The 21,399-nt window shown below is 43.1% G+C and overlaps 1 protein-coding gene across 4 annotated transcripts; it reads left to right on the forward strand.

Moving 5' to 3' along the window:
* The first annotated feature begins 1,343 nt into the window (after nucleotides 1-1,343).
* On the forward strand, nucleotides 1,344-20,686 carry LOC117821083. Of its 4 annotated transcripts, none has more exons than XM_034695113.1 (26): nucleotides 1,344-1,423; nucleotides 4,298-4,441; nucleotides 4,629-4,774; nucleotides 5,508-5,661; nucleotides 6,007-7,589; nucleotides 9,468-9,626; nucleotides 9,756-9,854; nucleotides 10,334-10,598; nucleotides 10,702-10,764; nucleotides 11,724-11,818; nucleotides 12,035-12,157; nucleotides 12,284-12,391; nucleotides 12,503-12,686; nucleotides 13,328-13,723; nucleotides 13,846-13,890; nucleotides 14,051-14,130; nucleotides 14,221-14,333; nucleotides 14,432-14,615; nucleotides 15,257-15,341; nucleotides 16,250-16,395; nucleotides 16,514-16,604; nucleotides 16,862-17,010; nucleotides 17,139-17,224; nucleotides 17,334-17,403; nucleotides 17,537-17,658; nucleotides 18,893-20,686. In XM_034695113.1, exons 1-26 carry the CDS (start codon nucleotides 1,414-1,416, stop codon nucleotides 19,134-19,136), a joined length of 4,944 nt encoding a protein of 1,647 aa, XP_034551004.1. In that variant the 5' UTR covers nucleotides 1,344-1,413; the 3' UTR covers nucleotides 19,137-20,686. The 4 variants fall into 4 exon arrangements, with proteins under 4 accessions (XP_034551004.1, XP_034551006.1, XP_034551008.1 ...); XM_034695115.1 differs by having other exon boundaries at nucleotides 12,503-12,632; XM_034695117.1 differs by lacking the exon at nucleotides 1,344-1,423 and adding an exon at nucleotides 3,497-3,743 and having other exon boundaries at nucleotides 12,503-12,632.
* The last annotated feature ends 713 nt before the right edge of the window (nucleotides 20,687-21,399 follow it).

The raw sequence follows: 21,399 nt of genomic DNA on the forward strand, positions 1-21,399 counted from the left end.
GAAGTATCTGATAGTTAATAAGTAACTGACGTAAAACAAGTCAAGGAGAAACCTATGTTCTCCCAGACTTTCAAGGAAATTAGATTGAGACCCCCTTCCAATTTAGCGACATGCATGGATAAGTTTTGTAACCCTTAGGCTAGCAGAGCCCAGGAGGGTAAAATAGATAACTAGAGATCAAGATAAGTTTGGGCTTTGCAGTAGGCTATGTCATTGGTTGGCAGACCTATAAAAGGTGCTGGTCAACAGCATTCTGGGAGTCAGCAGATTTGCAGAGCAGTTCTCCCAAGCATTCTGGGTGCTTGTTCGATACTGGTATTGTTTTCTTGTAATAAACGTATTACTATGCAAGCAAGCCAGTGTCACGAAGATTCCTTCTGCATCTACACATCACGGGCGGTCAAGATACAACAGTATGTTGTTAATTCAGAAAAACAGAGCAGAGTTTGTTTTCTCATGTGAACACAGCAAGTATGATCCTTGCTGTCTGTTAATAATACACTTGCTGCCCTCATGTAGTTTATTAAAGTAAACATGAAACAAATGACACTAATTCAGTCTGTAAGCAGAATGCAACTGCTTGAGTCTACTGGCATACAAGTATAAAACAGAGAGAGACTGGTATTTTAACTATCGCCAACTACTCCTGAATTTCAGGGTAAAAATCTAATAGAAGTTAATTAGGGAAAAATTGTAACATGTAATGTTTTTTGAGAAATTATTTGAAGCTTCTGGTAAATGTATGAAACCCACAAGATCTATGCAAAATGAAAAATAAATTAATTCCCTCACATTTTGGCTCTACTCTTAATTCTCTACAATGAACTCTTTGTTTTGATTAAATCTGTAAAATAACATTTGATGGGAAAAATTGTATATGGAGAAGCTAATGGTTCAAAGCTAGCTAGGCTAATGTTTTACTGGTGTTGTCAGTTATGGGAATAAATGAGTCATAAAAATGTTGCAGCAACTACAAAATATGTCTGACTTTTTCATTAGATCCTATAAAGTGCTGTTGTTTCGCTAACGTCCGCTTTGAAACATAAATAACACAAAAAACTGATGAAATAGCAACCGTTGAAGAAGCTAACGTTAGCTAGAAAAGCTAGCCTCTAACGGTCGATTCAGCTAACTATTAGCCTACTTAGCTCGGGATGCTAACAGTGTTAACCATGACTTTCACACACTGTAAGGAAAACATGAACATTAGCACTCAAGTATCGTTGTTTTTCTTATTACTATTACATATATTAGCTAATACGTGTTATTTTATTACTTTTCTGTATATTTAAACGTTATATTTTTGGAGCTGGTGGGGCGGTGACTAGCTGAGCGGGGCCGGGGTGGGAGTGTGGGGGATGGGGAGGCTGTAGCACACTGACACTGGGAGTTTAAAAACCCACCAGCAACAACATGGAGAGGGGTGAGTACAGGTGGTTTCCACAACCGAAGTTATTGTATATTTGCTAAACTTTAAGGCTTCATTTAACTCCATGTGATGTCTAAAGCACAGAGCGTGTTAGCTTAATGTCCATTATCTCTAAACTAGCTTCTGAATCCGTCCCGTTCTAATGAACGTGACAGCGCTGCGAAGTGATGCTAACAAGCTAGCTGGCGCTACATATAGTTAGCTGATCATGCTTTATACAAGATGGAGAGAAAGTCTCCAGGAATAAAACTGCTTTGTTGAATTACAAGACATTTATAGAGATATAGAGAATGGATCTCTTCAGCGTGTATAAAACAAAACTTCAAGTTTCCAGCATCATTATGTTTCTGAATGGGCGGTTTACGTTGTAACTTCGAGGTTAACTTGCAGTAATGCAGTTTGTATCTCCATGTCTGGTTAAGTTAAACTTTAGTTGTTGACTTTAGTTCATGTTTTATTTGTTTAATCTGCTGGAGCCGTGATAGGAAGCACACGGCGTGAATACAGGACTCTGTGTTTATGACCGTTCATCGCCTCATTGCTTCAGTTCATGATATTCAGTCCTTCAAACGGCTCGTTGAGCTGATTATTAAAAGCAGATCTGAATCTGTTTACAGTCCTCCACGTTACTCGGACAGTAGTTCAGGATTTGAAACGGTGTCAGTTTCAGACGGAACACCTCTCGCTCTGAAACCACATTGATTCTATTGGCCAGGATGCTACCCGCTAAAATCTAGCCCTTCTTATTCTTCTTCGCCTGTTTAATTTTATGGCGGTTAACTGTCGCATTAGCGCCCTCTACTGGACTGTAGCATATCATTCCATTTGTACAGCCCAAACAAAGTGGTCCAGTCAGAAAAATAATCTTTAATTTCTACAATTAAGACCACATTAATTGAGCTGAGTTATATTCCAGATCCTCTCCAGTTGCCAGGCGTCCATTTGTTAATACTTTTTATTTTTTTATTTAACCTTTATTTAACCAGGTAGGTCATTAAAAACAAAATCTTATTTACAGTGACGACCTGGCCAAAGGTACAGCCTTTTGAGGAGTAAAGGGTCAGGGATAACAGTAATGAAACAAACACAAGGGTAAAATCATAAAAGACAAGTTAAACATGACAGGACAGAACAGAGCAAACAACGAACAGCGTCAGCAGGAGTCCAGGATTAAAAGGATTACAAGCAGGTGCAGGTGTGTTTATGAGTGTCCACGAGAGAGTCCCTGAAGGCTGATTCTGAGATGTAGTGGACCAGTTTTAAAGTGTTCTGTAAATTATTCCAGTCTGTGGACACAACAGACTGAAATGATGACTGACCAATGACTGAATGTGTTTTGGGGATTTTCAGCTGGATAAGGTCGGCTGAACGTGTGTTGTAAGTGGAAGCTGCTGGTTGTAACAGGCTACATAGATACAGAGGTGACAGTCCAAGGAGAGTTTTGTATATGAGCATGTACCAGTGGATTTCACGGCGGGTGTGTAAGGATGGCCAGTTTACAGAGGAGTATAACGCGCAGTGGGGAGTTCTGAAATGGGCATTTGTGGCGAAATGTATGGCAGAGTGATAGAGAGAGTCCAGCTTCTGCAGAGTAGATTTGGAGGCAATATGGAATTGCTTCCCCTTGATATTAGCAGCCCTCTCTGTTTGGACTAAATTGACGACTGCACCAGGACTCTGTTTACTTCTAAGATAAGATATTCTTTATTGATCCCCCATTGGGGGGAATTCTTTTGTTACAGCAGCTTACAACACGGGGCAGGGGAATACAACAATGTACTAAAATAAAATATAGCAAATATTACAGATATATATATATACACTATGTACACTTCTATCTGATGAATAGATAGTAAAGTTATTGCACAGATAGGAAAACGGTGTGATTCAGATGTAGATGATGCATTAATTTGTCAGTGTGAATCCAAATTATGACCCAGGAAGACAGAGACATAGATTATGCATTCATACCATAGACTGTATATATATTTAGACTTTATACATATTTAATATAAATAATAATAAGATACATAATTTCATTTATTTACAGTTTATTTATGATTCATACACTCTGTCAGATCAGTAGTTCTCCGCTCCGCCGGTAGGTGGCAGTAGTGAGCGTAAACCTTGTTTACTAACAGCAGGATGACAGCGAGAAGAAGAGAACAGCTGGTTGGTCCCTCGGTTAGCAGAGAAAACTCCCAAGTTATAAATCCATCTGCAGTTCACTGTGGAGACAAGGGCTTAATGTCATGAACCAGATAACATAATGGACTTATTCTACAGATGAGGAGAACACTTCTGTGACTCTAAGGTGAGTAGTTAATGTTATATTTCAGTCAGATGGTCGGACCTGCTCCCTAACGAGGGTCCAGCAGGGTTACATGCAGGATTACATGCAGGGTTACATCCAGGTTACATGCAGGTTTACATGCAGGGTTACATGCAGGGTTGCATGCAGGGTTACATCCAGGTTACATGCAGGGTTACATGCAGGGCTATATGCAGGGCTGTATGCAGGGCTATATGCAGGGCTATATGCAGGGCTGTATGCAGGGCTATATGCAGGGCTATATGCAGGGCTATATGACACTCACAAACACTCACTGTGCTGTTTTGCATGTAGGACCCAGCTTCCCAAACATGAACCAACCCTTATAATCCTCCAAAGCCTCAATAGAAACCTGGAATTACTTCTGAAGGGTTTCTGTGTTCTAAAAATGTCATGAAATCTTAGGAAAGAACTCTAAATAACTGGAAACATTTAATATTCTCATTTATAAGCCGAACTTGACGTTTATATTCAGGGCTCAGTGCTTCTATAGCTGACTGAGACATATTCTTGTGATGTGTGTGATTTGTGTGCAGGTCCACCCCCCCAGAAGATGGACCTCAGTGTGGCGGTGAATGTAGCCTCCCATTCAGGAGGGCGGCCAAACCGTAACAAGCTCCTGGCCTGGCTCAATAGAACTTTACGGATAGACTTCATCAGATTGGATCAGGTGTGCACAGGTAGGTCTGCGTGCTTGATGTACTCTTTATGTGTGTAGTTTGGCTGTTAAAGTGCATCCTTGTTAAGATAAGTGGTGAAAAGCCTTCTGATTACTGTACAGGCACTTATTCCTCAAAACTTAATATTGCCAGACTAGACCAGTTTGTCCTCTCTTCCTTTAATTGATCACTCTTCTTTGATCCTCAGGTGCAGCTTTTTGCCAGCTGATGGACTGGTGTTTTCCTGGGTCGGTGGACCTCTCCAAGATTTGCTTCGAAAGTGATAACGAGGCAGATTCTCTCTTGAACTTCCAAATGCTACAAGCTGCCTTCAGAAAAGTTGGCGTGCTCAGAGTGAGTATTGTTTCCTATGAGGTGGATGCTTTGAAAACAGATAACGGCCACCAGATCCGTGTCCAGTCCGTCTCCGATCCGTCACAGCACTGGATCTGATAGGTTTCTATTCTAGTCAATGTGTTAACTTCCACTGGATCCGCTCCTTTGCGTTTCCGGCTGCGTCTCTGATCCAGCAGGTCGGATCCCTCCGGATCAGATACACAAGACTTCTATTTTTGCCGGATGCCGGAGCACGACGCATCAACCTCAACAGAGCAGATGGAGCGGGACAGGAAGTCAGGTTTCACCAAAACAAAATGAAAACATCCGGTTAATTTTCAGAATAAAACACTCTGTGTTATCACCAGATCGTATTTCACTTAACTACAACAACAAACCAAAGTCATGATGAGCGGAGCGGCCTGGAGTCAACAGGTCAGAGGTTTTCAGAGGACCAGCAAGACAACATGGATGAGGAGAGGAGGAGGAGAATCCTTGATTCAGTGATTACCAAGGGGAAACCTCGGTCACATGACTCCAGCTGTCCGGCGGTCCTGCTCCGTGCTGCGCTCTGTAAACGCAACCAGTGGATGTCGCAGCGGATCAGAGACGGACCGGACACGGATCTGATCCTCGCCCTGATGACAGTTTGATTGCTCGTCTGTGACATGTTGTCCTCAGTGAATTTCCTTTGATGCTGCTGTGTTTTTACACATATTAGACCCTGAACCCTTCATCTCTCCTCCCTCAGTACATCCCCATCAAGACGCTGGTAGAGAAGAACACTGTCGTGGGTCTGGCCTTCCTGCACTGGTTCAAGCAGTTCTTTGACAAGAACCGAAATGGCAGGAAGTACAATCCTGTAAAAGCCAGAGGTGGACAGAGCACATTTTCTGATGACTCAGGTGGGAGCAGTCATTGTGTATCATGCATCAAAAACACATAGTTTGCACACATATACACCCTGCAAAGAAGTATGTTTGTTTGAATATAGAACAGTTAGCTGTTTGTCTTTGTAGAATAGACACCAAGACTTTAAGATAAGGCTGAATATTAAAATGTAAACCTGCCACACATCTCTTCCCTGGGACATAACAGAGGTGGGAAACATTGACACAAAATGATATTGAATATAATTTGGGGGATTTTGCTGAAAACAAGATTTTGTATCCATCAAGAAAAATGCTTAATGTCTCTAAAGTGCTAAACTTGGGTTTTATCATGCTCATTGTCTTTTGACCTTCTCTAAGATGCCGATGTTTATGTTGATGTTGATGACGATGCTGATGGCGTTGCCCCTCTCAATGCCCCTGCCCCTGTCACTGCCCCTGCCACTGCCTCCCTGGCCCCTCACCAGACACCAGAGATGAACAGGCAGGTGACACCAGATGTAAATATGGAGGAAGCACAAAGCAAAGAGACAGAAATGGAGGATTTAACGGTGAAGGCTAATGTGATAGATTTGATATCCGATGAGGATGACATCATAAACGTGACGATAGAGCAGGAACCGGAGAAGATGGAGACGAATGTGATCGAAGGTTGTTCACAGCCGACGGTGAAGACGAAAGCAGCGATGGTGGATAAAAACCAAAGGGCTCGTTTGAAAAGTAGTGATGCTGTTCTTCACTTCATCAGGAGATACTGTGTTGACACAAACTCAAACACTGACGCAGATACAGAGACTCTGCCGGCCTTCTTCAGCCCAACACACGTCAAAGACATCATCCAGGCCAGCTGTCACACGCCGTACTGCCTGTACCTGTTCATAGGGGTGGAGCTGGGGGACGGGCTCTCCACAAGTGTCGTCCTGGTCGGTTACTTTGATAAAAACACAAAGGCCAGTGTTGTGAGGCCGCTGTTCACTCTGCAGATGAGTGTTGACACCCCAGAGGATGTGGACAGTGAGGCAGACGCAGGCACACAAACTAGAGATACTGATACAAGTCTGCTGATTGACAAGCTTAAGAAATCTGGCCTCCGTTCTTCCAACCTCGCCATGGTTTATTGCAACGCTCCGAATCCACATCTCTGCCAGGAGCTGGTGTCAACGCTCCAGCTTATCAACAGTAGGTGTGTGTCACTCTGCGGCCTCCCTGGGATGGCAGAGAGAGCCTGTCAAGCCGCACTTCTGGCTTCCTTTCGTAGAGTGGTTGACCTCGTTCAAGACATTCACAGACACTACTGCACATACTCTCCTTTGAATCAGAACCTCAAACACATATTTGCAGATGCAAGACCTTACAACCCGTCCCTTCAAATCTCTGAACAGTCTTTATTCATCACTCTCTCCGTGCAGAGGATGGTCAAGAACTGGAGGGCTTTGGTGGATTACTTTAAGACGGTGAAGATAACAGATGATGTTCCTGAGATCAGAATCCAGCTCATGGATCATAAAGTCAAGCTGCACTTTCTGTTCCTCGCACATGCGCTGCAGCCTCTGCGAGCTCTGCAAGAGCTTCAGCAACAAGACACAGCAGACGTGGGTGTGCAGCTAAAGATGGCCGCCGTGCTTTTTAGCAGCTATGCATCCAGTCTCCTCGTGCCCATTGTCAATGAGTCCTTCATCAAGACTCGAGACCTGCAAGTACTCCAGGATGGAAAGAACTTGCTCTCTTCATCACGGCTTGACATAGGTCCCATTGCTAGAGACTTCCTGTGGGCCACCGCTGAGGTGGACCTGGGGGAACAGGAGAGGAAGGACTTCATTAGCAGTGCGATGACTTTCTACAAAGTAGCTCTGAAGACTTTAGCAGAGAGTATTCCTAAGCAGCTTGGAGACCAGGCAATGAAGAATATCAGCATCATGCTGAAACATCCAGAAGACCCCAAAGTAAGGAGACTTTTTATTTTACACAAGTAAAACTAAAGCACCCACCTATGACTCAATATTTGTAGAACTGTTATTTCATTGTTTTGGATGAGTAGTTCAGATTCTGCACAGAAGTCTCAACTCAACTCATCTCAACTTTATTTATAGAGCATTCAAAGATACAAGCATGCAGCACACAGTGCTTCACAAGAGCAGAGACAGAAAACAAAAGAAAAGGGTCAAATAAAAAAATACAACATCATAAATAAAATACTCAAAACTAAAATAGAATCAATACAGTAATATTAATAAGATAAAATGAATACAATAAAATAAAAACAATAAAATTAATAAATACATTTGATTAATAAAATAAAATCAATACAGTAAAATAAAACCAAAATGGTGAAAATAATAAAATAAAATCAGAACATTAAAATAAATGAAATAAAATCATCCAATAAAATTAATACAATAAGATCCATACATTAAAATAAATCAAATAAAATCAGTATAGTAAAATAAATTAAAAAAGTAAGGGTGGAAAGCAAAATTTAAAAAAAAGTTAAAAAGATCAGATAAATACAATAAATTCATATGTAAATAAATAAGATGACTAAATGCAAAAAAAATGATTATAATACTACAATACACTGCTAAAAATAATTACACCAAATTAAAAGTCAGATCAAAAAAGGCAAGTCTTAAAGGTGACATATCATGCAAAATGGACTTTTTAATGGTTCTCTCCCTGAAATCTGTGTCCCTGTCTACAAACCCCCTGAAAAGTAAAAGAATCCATTCTGCCCCTGTTCTGATTTCTCCACCTTTCTGTAAATGTGTGTGAAACCAGCCGTTTCAGACTTCAGTGTTTTTGTTACGCAACAACAATATCCGGTCTGTAACAGGAAGTCAGAGCTCGGAGCTTGTTCAGCCCATAGACTGTATAAAATACAACTCAACCCCTCCTCCGTTTTTCATTCCCTGCACACATGTGTGCTAACAAGGAGCTTAGGAGGGAGGCATGCTAGTTGTAGGCTGTCTTAATAAACACAAAGGTCGCTTTGACTCCCCACGTCTGCAGATTTGAAGATCTAGTGGATGATTTTTATTTATCATGGATAAGTGCTAGCGCTAGTTAGCATAGCCACATAGCTACATGTTGGTAGCTGTGTACCAAGACACACGTCTACATACTGACAAATAAAACAACAAGAAACACTAAATCTGTGACCAATGGTTCAGAAAGGTCCTGCTGCAGGCGCCTCTCCGTCAGGATCAGATTCTGGATCAGATTCAGAGGGTTGAAGTAACGCGGGTCTGTGAGCAGCCGTGTATATTCAGCCAACATGTAAACATTAGATCAACGTGCTGGACAGCCGAGGCCACACCCACTTCCTGAGGGGGCGTGGTCAGAGTGAAAACAGACTGTTCTGAGGAGGACTGAAGAAGAGGGTTCTTCAGGCAGACCAAAATCTGATTTCAAAGTGTTTTTTTGAGCATAAACTTTAAAGACATGTTTTGGGGACCTCATGTTGATGAAAAAAGCGTGATATGTCACCTTTAAGTTTATTTGCATCAGTCACAGGTCGCTCCTGTGGTCAAATGGCTGTATGTGTCAGCAGATTCTGGGGTTTGAAGAGAGTAACTTCTAACCTGAGTGTTTCTGGTTAAAAAAAGTGTCCTTCCTTCCTTCCTTCCTTCCTTCCTTCCTTCCTTCCTTCCTTCCTTCCTGTGTTGATTCTTAAAAACAGTAGTATAAACTCAAAGTCTGACGTTACTGCTTCTTATGTTTCAAAAGTTTTGTCCCTACGATACAGACCCAAGAACATGTAGAATCAGGACTTTCTAACTTAATGCTATATTTTGCTGTGTTTGAAATCTGTGTTTTTCCTCCAGGATTATATTCCAAGGAGTGTGGTGTCACTTCTTGCATATCAGATGGGTTTGTCTGTGAAAGAGGACAACGCAGAACTAGTGAAGAACTACTTCAGCACCATGAGGACGGTTCAAAACGAGCAGCTGAGCGGAGCGGGAGGAGGTCAGAGCTGGCCAAAGGTAACGCAGCAGTTCAAGAGAGTCTTACACCGACTCCTGCATGACACTTTGAAGAGATGGAGACCAGTAGTTGCTGCAGAAATACAATATAAAATGTCATTCAGAGAGTTTCCTGTCTCGTCCGTACAGTTGTTGCGCTATATTCGACGGTACCCCATTCTGAATGGACTCATCCTGACCCTCCTAGCACTGCCCAGCTCTCTGCAGAGAAATACAGTGTTTGCTAAGGTAAGTGCTAAAGCTAGCTATTCAGGAAGATGACTGGCTGCCTTAACAAGAAAAACTCAGCTCTCTCACTAGCCTCTGAACTTTCACTTTAAGTCCAGCAGCTGAAAAGGCACACAGAGATAGTGACTGATTCAGGCGCTGACTAGCAAGGGCGACAATCTTTAATCATGTGTCTGAACAGCATGGCATGGATGCAAAAGCATGCTTATTGTTACACATCATTGGGTAATGGAGCTGTCTATCATGGCAGCATGCAAAAACAAGCATATCCAAAAAACAGAACCCTTGAAACAGCTTGAAGCGTCACTTTGGGCTAAATAAACCCTCCAATGTGAGCAGATCTTTGTTTTTCAGTTAGCTTGATGGTTTTAAATCGAACACCCAGAGGGAGCATGCATTTTTGCAGGCTACTGACTATCTGGAGGTTGCTTTTCAGTGAAGTTGAACAATCCAGACTGTGTTTGCTCTTGTTGCTCAAGGTTAGGACCTGGGTTGATGAAATCCCTGACATCATCGAGAGCATTGAAATCCCTAAAGCCTCAGCCGAAACAAGCAGAGGTCCAGGGCGACCCCTTGTGCGCAGAAGGAGACCCAGTCACGCAAGTCACGCAAGTTTTAATATCAAGGTGGTTGACGAGACTTCATCAGAGGAAGAAGAAAAACCTCAGGTCAGACTTACTCTGCAGATCCCTCCCACTCACAACGACAGTCCGAAGGACTCGGACTACACCGACAACTCCTCGGGTAAGAACGTCACGTGTTCTCTGTTCATCTCCAACAACAGAGTGAGCTGATATCAAAATGTTGATGTTCATAACCAACGTGTTGTTTTTCCTCAAATGTTTAGATGTGGTGGATATCACAGAAGGATCCACATCACGTCCCTCCAACAGAATGACCACTACTGAAAGTAAGACACACAGAGAATACACACTACACACACAGTCCCAGTTAGGGGTGGAATCGAAAACCTGATCCGAGTTAGAACCGGTTCCAAATGATCAAATCCATTGGACTTGTACACCTCAAATGCTATCGATTCTTCTTAACGATTCATTTCCCAGCACAACGTCACGTCATGGTACGTTGCATTGCGTCACACACTCTGTGACGCAGAACTCCTTCAACCACGAGGAAACATGGAGAGGAAACATGGAGAGGAAACATGGAGAGGAAACATGGAGAGGAAACATGGAGAGGAAAAGAGTTATTCCTCTCATAATTCAAAGTCTTTTCCTCCAGGCTCCCCGTCCAGACTCACACGCCCGAAAATGAGGCACCGAGAGCGGGTAAAATACCGCCGTGATGACCCCTGGAGGAAAAGTGTTTTTCCTCTCCAAATTCAAAGGCTTTTCATCCGGGCTCGAGGGTCCACGTCCGGACTCACACAGACATCATTTTGGAAAAAATAAAATGGTTCCTCTTGGAAAGACTGTAGAACTACTTTTTCTCCCCTCAAAAAAATACTCAGGAGTCGTTAGGAGAACTGATAAGGAATTGGATTGATAAGCAGAATCAACGATGGCATTGACATTGATAAAATCTTATCAATTCCCACCCCTAGTCCCAGTCCCCTGTGTGGCGTTCTAGTAACTGTTTCATTTCACTGACTGCCAGAAGAACATTTAATGTACACAGGCTTCTAATTGAGACCGTCTTTTATTTGTCAAAACATACAGCCACCCCCAGATACTAAGAGGGACCCTGCCTCTAATTGGGGCAGGCTTTAATTGGAAGCTTTACAGTAAATAAACATAAAGAAATGATGCAGGAAAGACTCACCTTAATGTGTGTAGCTGGAGTCAAACCTTTATGTGTGTTGAGTATAATCTGCATTGGATTAATATGCTGATTGTTACTGCTTTGCAGGACCAGGAACTCCGCCTGCAGAGACCTATTACATTGTTGGTGAAGACGGCAGCTCGATCTCAACAATCAAATCAGCTCCCCCGACATATCTGCTGGTAAACTTTGCAGAAGCTTTCAACTATCTGCAGACTACTCACCTACAACCCCCCCAAAGCTCTGTTTCCACTAACATAATGATACATCAGTGTCTGTCACCTTCATTATATTTAACACCTTCCTCTTACACAGTCAGGACTCTGTCAGTCGGGGTGTCATAACCTTTTTCAATATTAAGTGTGTGTTTCTATGTGTGTGTGTTGTGTGTTGTACAGGGGGAGCTGGTCTGGGCTGTGATGGATGGTTTCGCTACCTGGCCTGCCACCATCTCCTCTAAAGACTGTCATGATCCGAAGCACAGGATGGTGTGGTGGTACGGACAGAGCATTGCCACTCGGGTGAGACAGATTTGAAACGATGCAGAGACTGAAATCATGACGCACTGATGATACTCTTTAACTCAGGACTTGAACTCAGGGAAGTGAGTCTTCTTTTGATTCATTTCTTCTCTGCTCTGATTCCAGGTCAGTACAAAAGATCTGAAACCATTCGCCGCCTTCGCCAAACACTTCTGTGCCAACTCCTTTGCCGTCCTTGTCACCTACAGAGAGGCCCTCTTTATGTCCCTGCAGGTCTGAGTCTCTCTGTGTGTGTATCCTGATGGCTTCAAGGCCTCAGATAGCTCTCAATGTGATGCACATGAATCCTCCTGCTCATGTGTGTGTGTGTGTTTGTGTCTTCAGGAGGCAGCTCTGCGCAGTGAGAAACAGTTCTCTGTGGATCAGATGAATAAAGAGGAGCAGCTCAAACAGATGTTAGACTGGGCCTTTGGAGGGTTTCTACCTAAAGGGCCGGATGGATTCAAACCAACGGGTGATTTAAGAGCCTCACGTGACACAGAACAAAAGACAGACAGGGGCATCATGGGTAAGGTGAAACACATGGAATGATATGACATTATCTACATTTACAGAAGAAGATGTAGTTCCAGAGAGAAGTGAAGTCCTAAACCACAAAGTGCATGAATATTTAAGACTTAATCAAGTTCAAATAAGAGTCCAGCTCTTGAGAAAGCTAGCCTGGACTCTTTCTTTCCCTTTCGACACTGACTTTAGCTTGAACCTTGCTCTGACCTTTACTTTCTAAGCACTGCACGGTCTCCATCACGTCTCTTATGGGGAATAAGTCAAATCTTCAACAGGACCGTGGACACGTGACTCAGACTGCTGACATTAAACACACAGTTATCTTAGATTTGTTTCATGCAGCTGAGGAGACTCTCCAAAATGAGGTTGTTTTTATGTAGAAAGAACCTTGAGACGGTCATTCATGCTGTTATCTCCTCCCGTTTGGACTACTGTAGTACTGTGAAGAGGCTTGAGGTTGCAGAGTCTTGTTTGCATGGAGCTTTCAAAGAGGAGAAGTTGTTTTGCAAGAAGAAAGTCGTGTGCATTTCTACTTACTGCACAATATTTCACATGCTTTGTGGTTTTATTTCCTGCTTTCTGGTGTGAACAAATCAGCCTCCTCCCTCTGGAACACTAATCAATGATGTGTTTTTATTCAAGGTAATAAAAAGAGCGGCACTCAAAGACCGAAGGTGAAGAAGAAACTCTTCAAGAAAGCCAACTCCGCCAGTAAAACAGCCGACGAGGAAGAGTTTGATTCTTCTGAAAGAACCCCGAAAGGAATCACCAAATCCAGAGGAGGGATGTCTGCAGAGATGGGGAGACAAGGACGGGGGGAAAGAGAGGCAGAAAAAGAGGAGTTTGGAAGGGGGTTAGGGAGAGGGAGAGGGAGAGGAAGAGGAGGCTGGAGAGGAGGGAAGGTACCTCTGAAGAAAACCAGTGAAGGATTTGATTCGGACAGGTCTCCGGACTTTGTGCCGTTCAAGAAGAGGGCGGTCACTAAACCGGACAACAAGACGTCCAGCGTTTACACCCAGCCCGACCAGAAACTCAGAGGTACCACACATCCTTTATTTCTGTTATTAAATCAATCAATAGATTAGAAGCAACCACACACATATAGAGTTTTTTAGAAGTTGAAGCATATCTGTTGATGCAGCCTGTTCCTTTCCTTGCAGAGGCGATCATTTGTAAAATCATGGTCCGGAAACTGGACATTGAAGGTGAGTGTTTTGGCATCGTGCATGTCATTTTAAACTCTAACTGTGTCTGAATAAGAGCTAGAGTACCTCATCTTTGTTATTTAGGCTGCTTCATGCTGCTTCAGACACGTTTATTGAATCCAGAACCACCTTTGTGTCTCTCCCCGTTTTGTGTCTGCAGACTTCTGTTTGTGCTGCGCCACTAAAGACGTGGAGATCTGTCACCCTCTGTTTAAAGGCAGCCTGTGCACCAAGTGTAAAGTAAGGAGTGGTCCTCTTTTCTTAAGACAGGCAGTAAAGGTTACTGCAGTTATCTGCAGATGAAGCTGACTGCTGTCTGTGTTCCTGCAGAATAACTTAACGGAGACTCTGTACCGGTACGATGAAGATGGATACCAGTCCTACTGCACCATCTGCTGCTACGGCATGGAGGTCATCCTGTGTGGAAACAACAGCTGCAGCAGGTCGGTCTGCTCGTCTTAGTCCTCACCTTTAAACCTAGATATAAAAGTTCAGTCCTTTAACCCTCCTCTCTCTCCTCCTCTTCCTCTCTCTCCCACAGATCTTATTGCACAGACTGTCTGAACATCCTCATCCGTCCCGGGACGTTTGACTTGCTGAAGGCGAAGGACCCATGGATCTGTTTCTTGTGTCAGCCTCACAGACCTCACGGAGCGCTCGTCCCCAGAGAGGACTGGAGCATCCGTGTGCAGGAGTTATTCGCCAACAACAGTGCCATGGAGTTTGTGAGTAACTCACCAATCCCTCATGTTTCCATACCTCTAAGTGTTTTCATTATTAGAGTATGAAACACATTAAATGTTCCAGGTAACTTGAGTTCTTCACTCTGCATTTAGGTGATCATTAATGCTTTCAGCAGGAGCAGCTTGGGTTTTTAGGCCTTTAAATGACCCGCCTTCTATTTTAAAAATCTGATGAATACATGTCATACAAATAGGATAAATAAAGAGTGATGCGAAAGAGAGAAAGCAGCACTTCCTGTTTGAAATATCACTCAATCGATCAGTTATCCTGTGCTGCTGTGGCGTCAAATAATCGGCTTGTTATTTCAGCTGCATTTAAACACATGACTTTCATCTTATCTTGATTTATTTACACTTAATCACTTGTTTTAATCACATACATCATCAATTTTCTTTCTTAAAGTTGCACAGAAAAAATGTAATGTGATCAACTTCAGTTTTAAATTTGATCTCATTTGTAGAAAAGTTAAATATCATAAAGGACAGATGAAAAGGTTGTAATTAATGGTTTAATGCACACACCTGACTTAGAATGATCTTAATTTTATCATCATGTCTTTATAAATCTTGACCTCTTATCAAACTGTTTCAGTCACTTCTGTTTACGGACTTTTATTTTGTAGGAGCCTCACCGTGTTTACCCGTCCATCCCTGCCAACCTGCGCCGACCAATCAGAGTCCTCTCCCTGTTTGATGGCATCGCAACAGGTGAGTACACACACCTTCAAATCAATCACTGAAGTTCAGAGGGAGGTGTGTGTTTCTTTCAATTTACTCACTCCATCATTTTAATATCTCAGTTTTGCTCAAGTGTTGCGTTCAGGGTCAAAGTTAAGACTATTAGAATATTCAAAAGTTAGAAAGTTAAGGCCTCAAGAAACTTCTAATGACCTTTATAGATCATCTCAATCATAAGAGACTTCTGAGGACTAACAGGGGACCTCCACCAGATCCGTGTCCGGTCCGTCTCCGATCCGCTGCGGTCCGGCTCCATGCTCTCTGGTCCGTTTTCAGAACGCAGCACGGAGCAGGACCGCCGGACAGCTGGAGTCATGTGACCGAGGTTTCCCCTTGGTAATCCCTGAATCAAGGATTCTCCTCCTCTCCTCATCCATGTTGTCTTTCTGGTCCTCTGAAAACCTCTGACCTGTTGACTCCAGGCCTGGCTCCGCTCATCATGACTTTGGTTTGTTGTTGTAGTTAAGTGAAATACGATCTGGTGATAACACAGAGTGTTTTATTCTGAAAATTAACCGGATGTTTTCATTTTGTTTTGGTGAAACCTGACTTCCTGTCCCGCTCCATCTGCTCTGTTGAGATTGATGCGTCGTGCTCCGGCATCCGGCACAAATAGAAGTCTTGTGTATCTGATCCGGAGGACTCAGACCTGCCAGATCAGAGACGCAGCAGGAACACAACAGAGTGGATCCAGTGGAAGTTAACACATTGACTAGAATAGAAACCTATCAGATCCAGAGCTGTGACGGTTCGGAGACGGACCGGACACAGATCTAATGATCCACACCTCACTTCCCCTCTTGTCTCTCTGTGATCTCAGAGTGTTCCACTCTTTTAAATACAGCTTCTGATGAGTGTATCTGTCTTGTCTTCCTCAGGCTACGTTGTGTTGAAGGATCTCGGCTTCAAAGTAGAGACGTACGTCGCCTCAGAGGTCTGCGAGGATTCGTTAGCGGTGGCGGCCATCAACCACGAGGGGAACATCATCCATGTGGGAGACGCCCGGTTCATCACCGAGCGACAAGTATGATCGTTTTTAAACCCTAGATGTGATAACCTACCTGATGGAACTTTGATATTTGAGTGGAGTCCGTTCTTGTTTTGAGTTGTGCGCTCGTCTTTTCTTCCTCTGTCACATCCAGCTGGAGCAGTGGGGTCCGTTTGATCTGCTGATCGGTGGCAGCCCCTGTAACGACCTTTCCATCGTCAACCCGTACAGAAAAGGCATTTATGGTACGTTACTGTGGAGGATCAATGATTGCTTGGAAGTCAAAATGCAAGAAAGTCTCATAGCGTGTGAAACACACTTGATTTTTTGATTTGTACTTAGACAGAAATCAACAACAAATCATAACCCATCTGACCAAACAGAACACACATGACTTTCTTTATTCATGAGACAGAACTGTTGGTCAGTACAGAACAGTTTGAAGCCCTAAAAACTATCAGGTCTTCTTCCTGCCTCTGTAATTCCCTCCTCTGTCCTGCAGAGGGCACTGGCAGGCTGTTCTTCGACTACTACCGCATCCTGCAGCTGCTGAAGCCCAAAGAGGAAGACCCCAGGCCGTTCTTCTGGTTCTTTGAGAACGTGGTCTTCATGAACACTCACGACAAAGTCAACATCTGCCGCTTCCTGGAGGTCAGTTTTTCTTTGGATCCCTTTCTTTATTTCAGGAGCCTTCCATCCCTTCTTGCACGTCTGTTTCTCCACCGCCTGGTCTCTGAGTGTTTGATGCAGAGAGCTGACGTGATCTGATTCTTCCTCAGTGTAACCCGGTGCTGGTGGATGCTGTTAATGTAAGCCCCGCCCACAGAGCTCGGTGCTTCTGGGGAAACATCCCAGGAATGAGCAGGTGAGACATGAATTACAAGATTGAAAGGATTTATCTTCTGAACTTCTTCATGTCCTAAATCTTTTGTATTTATTGTTTTATTAAATTAAAGTTTGCTTGTTCTTTGCAGGCCCATCACCGCCTACCAGAGCGACAAGCTGACTCTGCAGGATTGTTTGGAGATCGGCAGAGAAGCCCAGGTCAGTGACTGAACCTTCTCACACTCCCTCTTTCTCTTCCTTCTGTTTTTCTTCCTCTCCATGTGAAATCAGAGTTACTGTGCTTTCTGTAACATCACGATTCAGCACTAACTGCATGCTGTTTTTGTTTCAGGTCACTAAAATAAGGACGATCACCACCAACAGAAACTCTCTGAAGCAGGGCAGAGACGTCTCTCTGCTGCCCGTCCTCTACAACGGCAAAGAGGACATCCTCTGGATCACAGAAATAGAAAGGTAGGCGTCTTCATTCTTCTTTTCAAGTGTGTGTGTTAAAACGAAACAGACTTTACAAGGATACTGAAAGAAAGAGACCCACCTGGACGTGTTTCTTTAATATGACAACGGCTGCAACTGCTGGTTACTTTCAGTATCTAAACATCTTTTAAATCTTATTTACTCACTTTGTTTATGGAACATCAGAGGCTGAAGTCCAAGAGCCTGAAGTCCAGGGCCCGTATACACGTCCAGCCATTAGTGATGAAAGCAGGCCGTTTGTACTAATGGTGATAAAAATTGATGATCAGTCTGCATGATCCAGGTTAACACCCCAACAAAGCATTACATGTAATGGAGGTAGACCCACCATTACAGGTGCTAACAGCAGGATCACCTCACCTGTTAGTCTGTTTAAAGGATGGAGGACATCGTGCTTATGTGTTACTGTTTAAGACCAAATATGAGAAGACAACAGATATTTAGGGATCGAACGAATCCTTTGGAGAAGTCTGACGATGTTCGAAATATACAGCAAATTTAGATTTAGGAGACACAACATAACTCTGAGGTAACCTACCAGCAACACCGTGAAGTGAATCCTTCCCAAACAACTCCTTTAACAAGTCCTCATCCTTCAATGGGGGGACAGGTGGTCCTCCACCTGGACCACGTTGGTGGCGGTGCTTGTTGCTCAAAGCCTCTTTCATGTTGCTGATTTTATTTTGTAGGTCTTCTACTGAGCGCGCTCAGAAACACCACACGCATTGACCCGGTTCAAGATCTGAAGCCAGACTTTCCCTTTCTCCTTGTTTGTTCTCTTTGAGGATTGACTTGCTGATAACAGATGTTTGTTCATTCTAGATTCTAAAAATCAAATGTCCATTTCTTCTTGATCTTCTCTCAGTCACAGCGGGACCGCTCCCCATGTTTATTGTTGTTTATGTGTAGTAGGCATGCTCAGTGTGAATGTGTTGGATCAGGGTTTTCCAGGAGGTTCCCTGGACATGTGATGTTTTGCACCAGCCTCACTTTCATGGTGCAATTAGTTAATTGGCCGATTATTTACAGTCGTAATGGTCCCGTTTGAGTAATGGCTGGACGAGCAGACGGACCCTGGATGTCTGACTGACAGTGATGTAATTTAAGATGAAGAAACCAGCAGATGATCATCTGAACTCGCTGACAGATTGAATTAAATGTTGATAGAAGTAATGGATTGATGATTTAAATTCTCCTTCTTCTTTCTCACCAGAATTTTCGGTTTCCCCAAACACTACACGGACGTTCGGGACCTGAACAAGATGCAGAGGCAGAAGGTGCTGGGGAAGGCGTGGAGCGTCCCCGTCGTCCGTCACCTCTTCGCTCCTCTGAAGGATTACTTCGCCTGCGAGGAGCTTCCTCCTATGACCAACTCCTCCAACCCCTCCACCTCCACCTCCACCTCCGGCGCCCCCTCTCCGGGCTCTCCTGCCTCACCAGACTCACAGATGAGATAGAGGAGGGGGGGTTATGCTTTGTAAAGTATAGTATGTGTTGCATTACAGAGATGTTGAAGCACAGGAGGTCAAACATGCACACACAGTGACGCCGTCTCCCTCCTCTATCTCTCCCTCTGATGGCGGCACAGCGCTGGGACGACTTGACCCCACCATCACTCCTCTGTGACATTCAGTCTGAAGGCGAGACATTACTCCGACATAATATCAAGCCTTGAACTGACAATATGAGAAAGGATTGTGTCTGTGTGTGTGTTCGCTGGACGTGTTTTCCTCCTGCTTCTCGTTCTCTGTCTAACTTTTATGGATGACAGCAACAGGTCCATTTTGTCCTCTTTGTGCTAAGGTCTCTGGTGTTTACTCACACTTCACAGCTGTCACTTTGACCTCCAAATCCAGCCCTCTATCTCTGACAACAAAATGCATCTACTTCCAATCCTTTCTTTCTCTTCCCAAATCCTCTCTCTCTGTTACACGAGCTCCTTTTCTTTAACCTTCTTTCCTTCTGATCAGAAACATGCGATAGAAGACATCTATCATCAGATATCAAAAGTAAGAGGTTGCATCAAATTCACCTGCTTTCCTTCACCTGATCTCAGGTCAAGAAACATCTCACCTTTTCATTCTTATTCTCAATATTTGACGCAAATGGAAAGGTTACACTTCTTTCTACATCGTCCGATATCCTTCTTTAATACAAGGACCAAAACTAAGATGAATATGATATTTTTGTACTCCATTTTTTAAATACTGTTGAACACTTCAAGGTGCTGAATCACTATGTTACTGTTTTGTAGTTTTTTAAATCATCCTCTGCACACATTTTCCTCCCGGTGCCAAAACAAATTGATGTTTTTGAATGTGTTGAATTGTAGGTTACTGCTGCATTGTGTGTGTGTGATGTGTGTATGATGTGTGTATGATGTGTGTGTGATGTGTGTGTGCACCGACACTTTTGGACAAAGGAAACGGTGCTGGACTCCGAACCCTCCAGGAGTCATGAGCCAAGCAGATGATTCCTGTTGTATTCTCAGTGATTTTCACCTGCATCATGTTTGATCTGTCATCCAGAGCTGATTGTTTTATACCCTCACACCACGTTAAATCAACTCTACGTGAGTGTTTCATTTCACTCTGAAGGGAGCCAGAAACATCATCTCTATACTTCTTTTTTTTGTGCCAACTAAACTAAATGAATTGTGTCTCTCACCTCGTTCTTCAGCGTGTGTGAAGTATTTCTGGAGTATAATACCTCCTAACAGACTCCTCCTCCTCCTCCTCCCTGTACTGACTGATGATCCTTCCATAATGAGGGTCCTGTTTAAAGTGTGGCTGTACAGTATTTCTGCAGTGATGGACTCAGAGGTTTAATTGGGTCCATGTAATCTGTACTGAACATTGTTTTCTAAAGAGGGATGTTTAGTAAGTTTACATGTGTAAATATTTCAGATGGGACCTTCTGTCAGTCTCTGCGTATTGTTTATATTTGGCCGAGTGGTTTTTACTTTGGACCAATAAAAGAAAACAACTCAAAATGACCCAGAACTTCACTGCTTCTCTGCGTTTTGTTATTAATAAGATACAAGGTTTGCTTTTGGAATCCTGATGGCAGCAGATTTATAAGCTTAGAGCGTGATTTAAGCCTTCCAGTATTTTAATTTTGAAGTAGTAATAATAATAATAATACATTATTATTAATAATAATTATTAGTAGTAATGGAAGCCTCAGTTAACTCAGAATCACAATCAGAAATCCTTCATTAATCCAGGGGAGGGAAATTCGGGCATTACAGAGCTCTTAAAAACCATTTGTTCTCAAAGTGGGGTCCTGGGACCCCTGGGGGTCCGCGAACCATAGCGTTGGGGGTCCGTGAAATAATTTGAATATATTTCTAATAAATGATAAATTTGTGCTGAGTCATTACAAACAGCAGATCCACCATTGTTCTGATACCATTTGGTGTCTGAAGGGATATGTGAGTCTTGTTAATTTTCTGAAAGTGTTTAAGATCAATTAGTTGAAAAGTCTAAATGCTGTCATGTTGAGTCCACAAGGAATGAAATGACCCTCTGTTTTAAAGGATACAAGTGGGATTTACTGGATTCAAACTGAAGTGTTCTCTGTTTATCACTATGGAACAGGTCTGAAGGATTTACATTGATATGTTTTTTACGTTGAAATAGGGTTAGGGTTAGGATTAGGGTTAGGGTTGTGATTAGGGTTAGGGTTGTGATTAGGGTTAGGGGTTAGGGTTAGGGTTAG

The sequence above is a fragment of the Notolabrus celidotus genome, chromosome 11 (assembly GCF_009762535.1).
Source record: "Notolabrus celidotus isolate fNotCel1 chromosome 11, fNotCel1.pri, whole genome shotgun sequence".
NCBI classification, from domain to species: domain Eukaryota; kingdom Metazoa; phylum Chordata; class Actinopteri; order Labriformes; family Labridae; genus Notolabrus; species Notolabrus celidotus.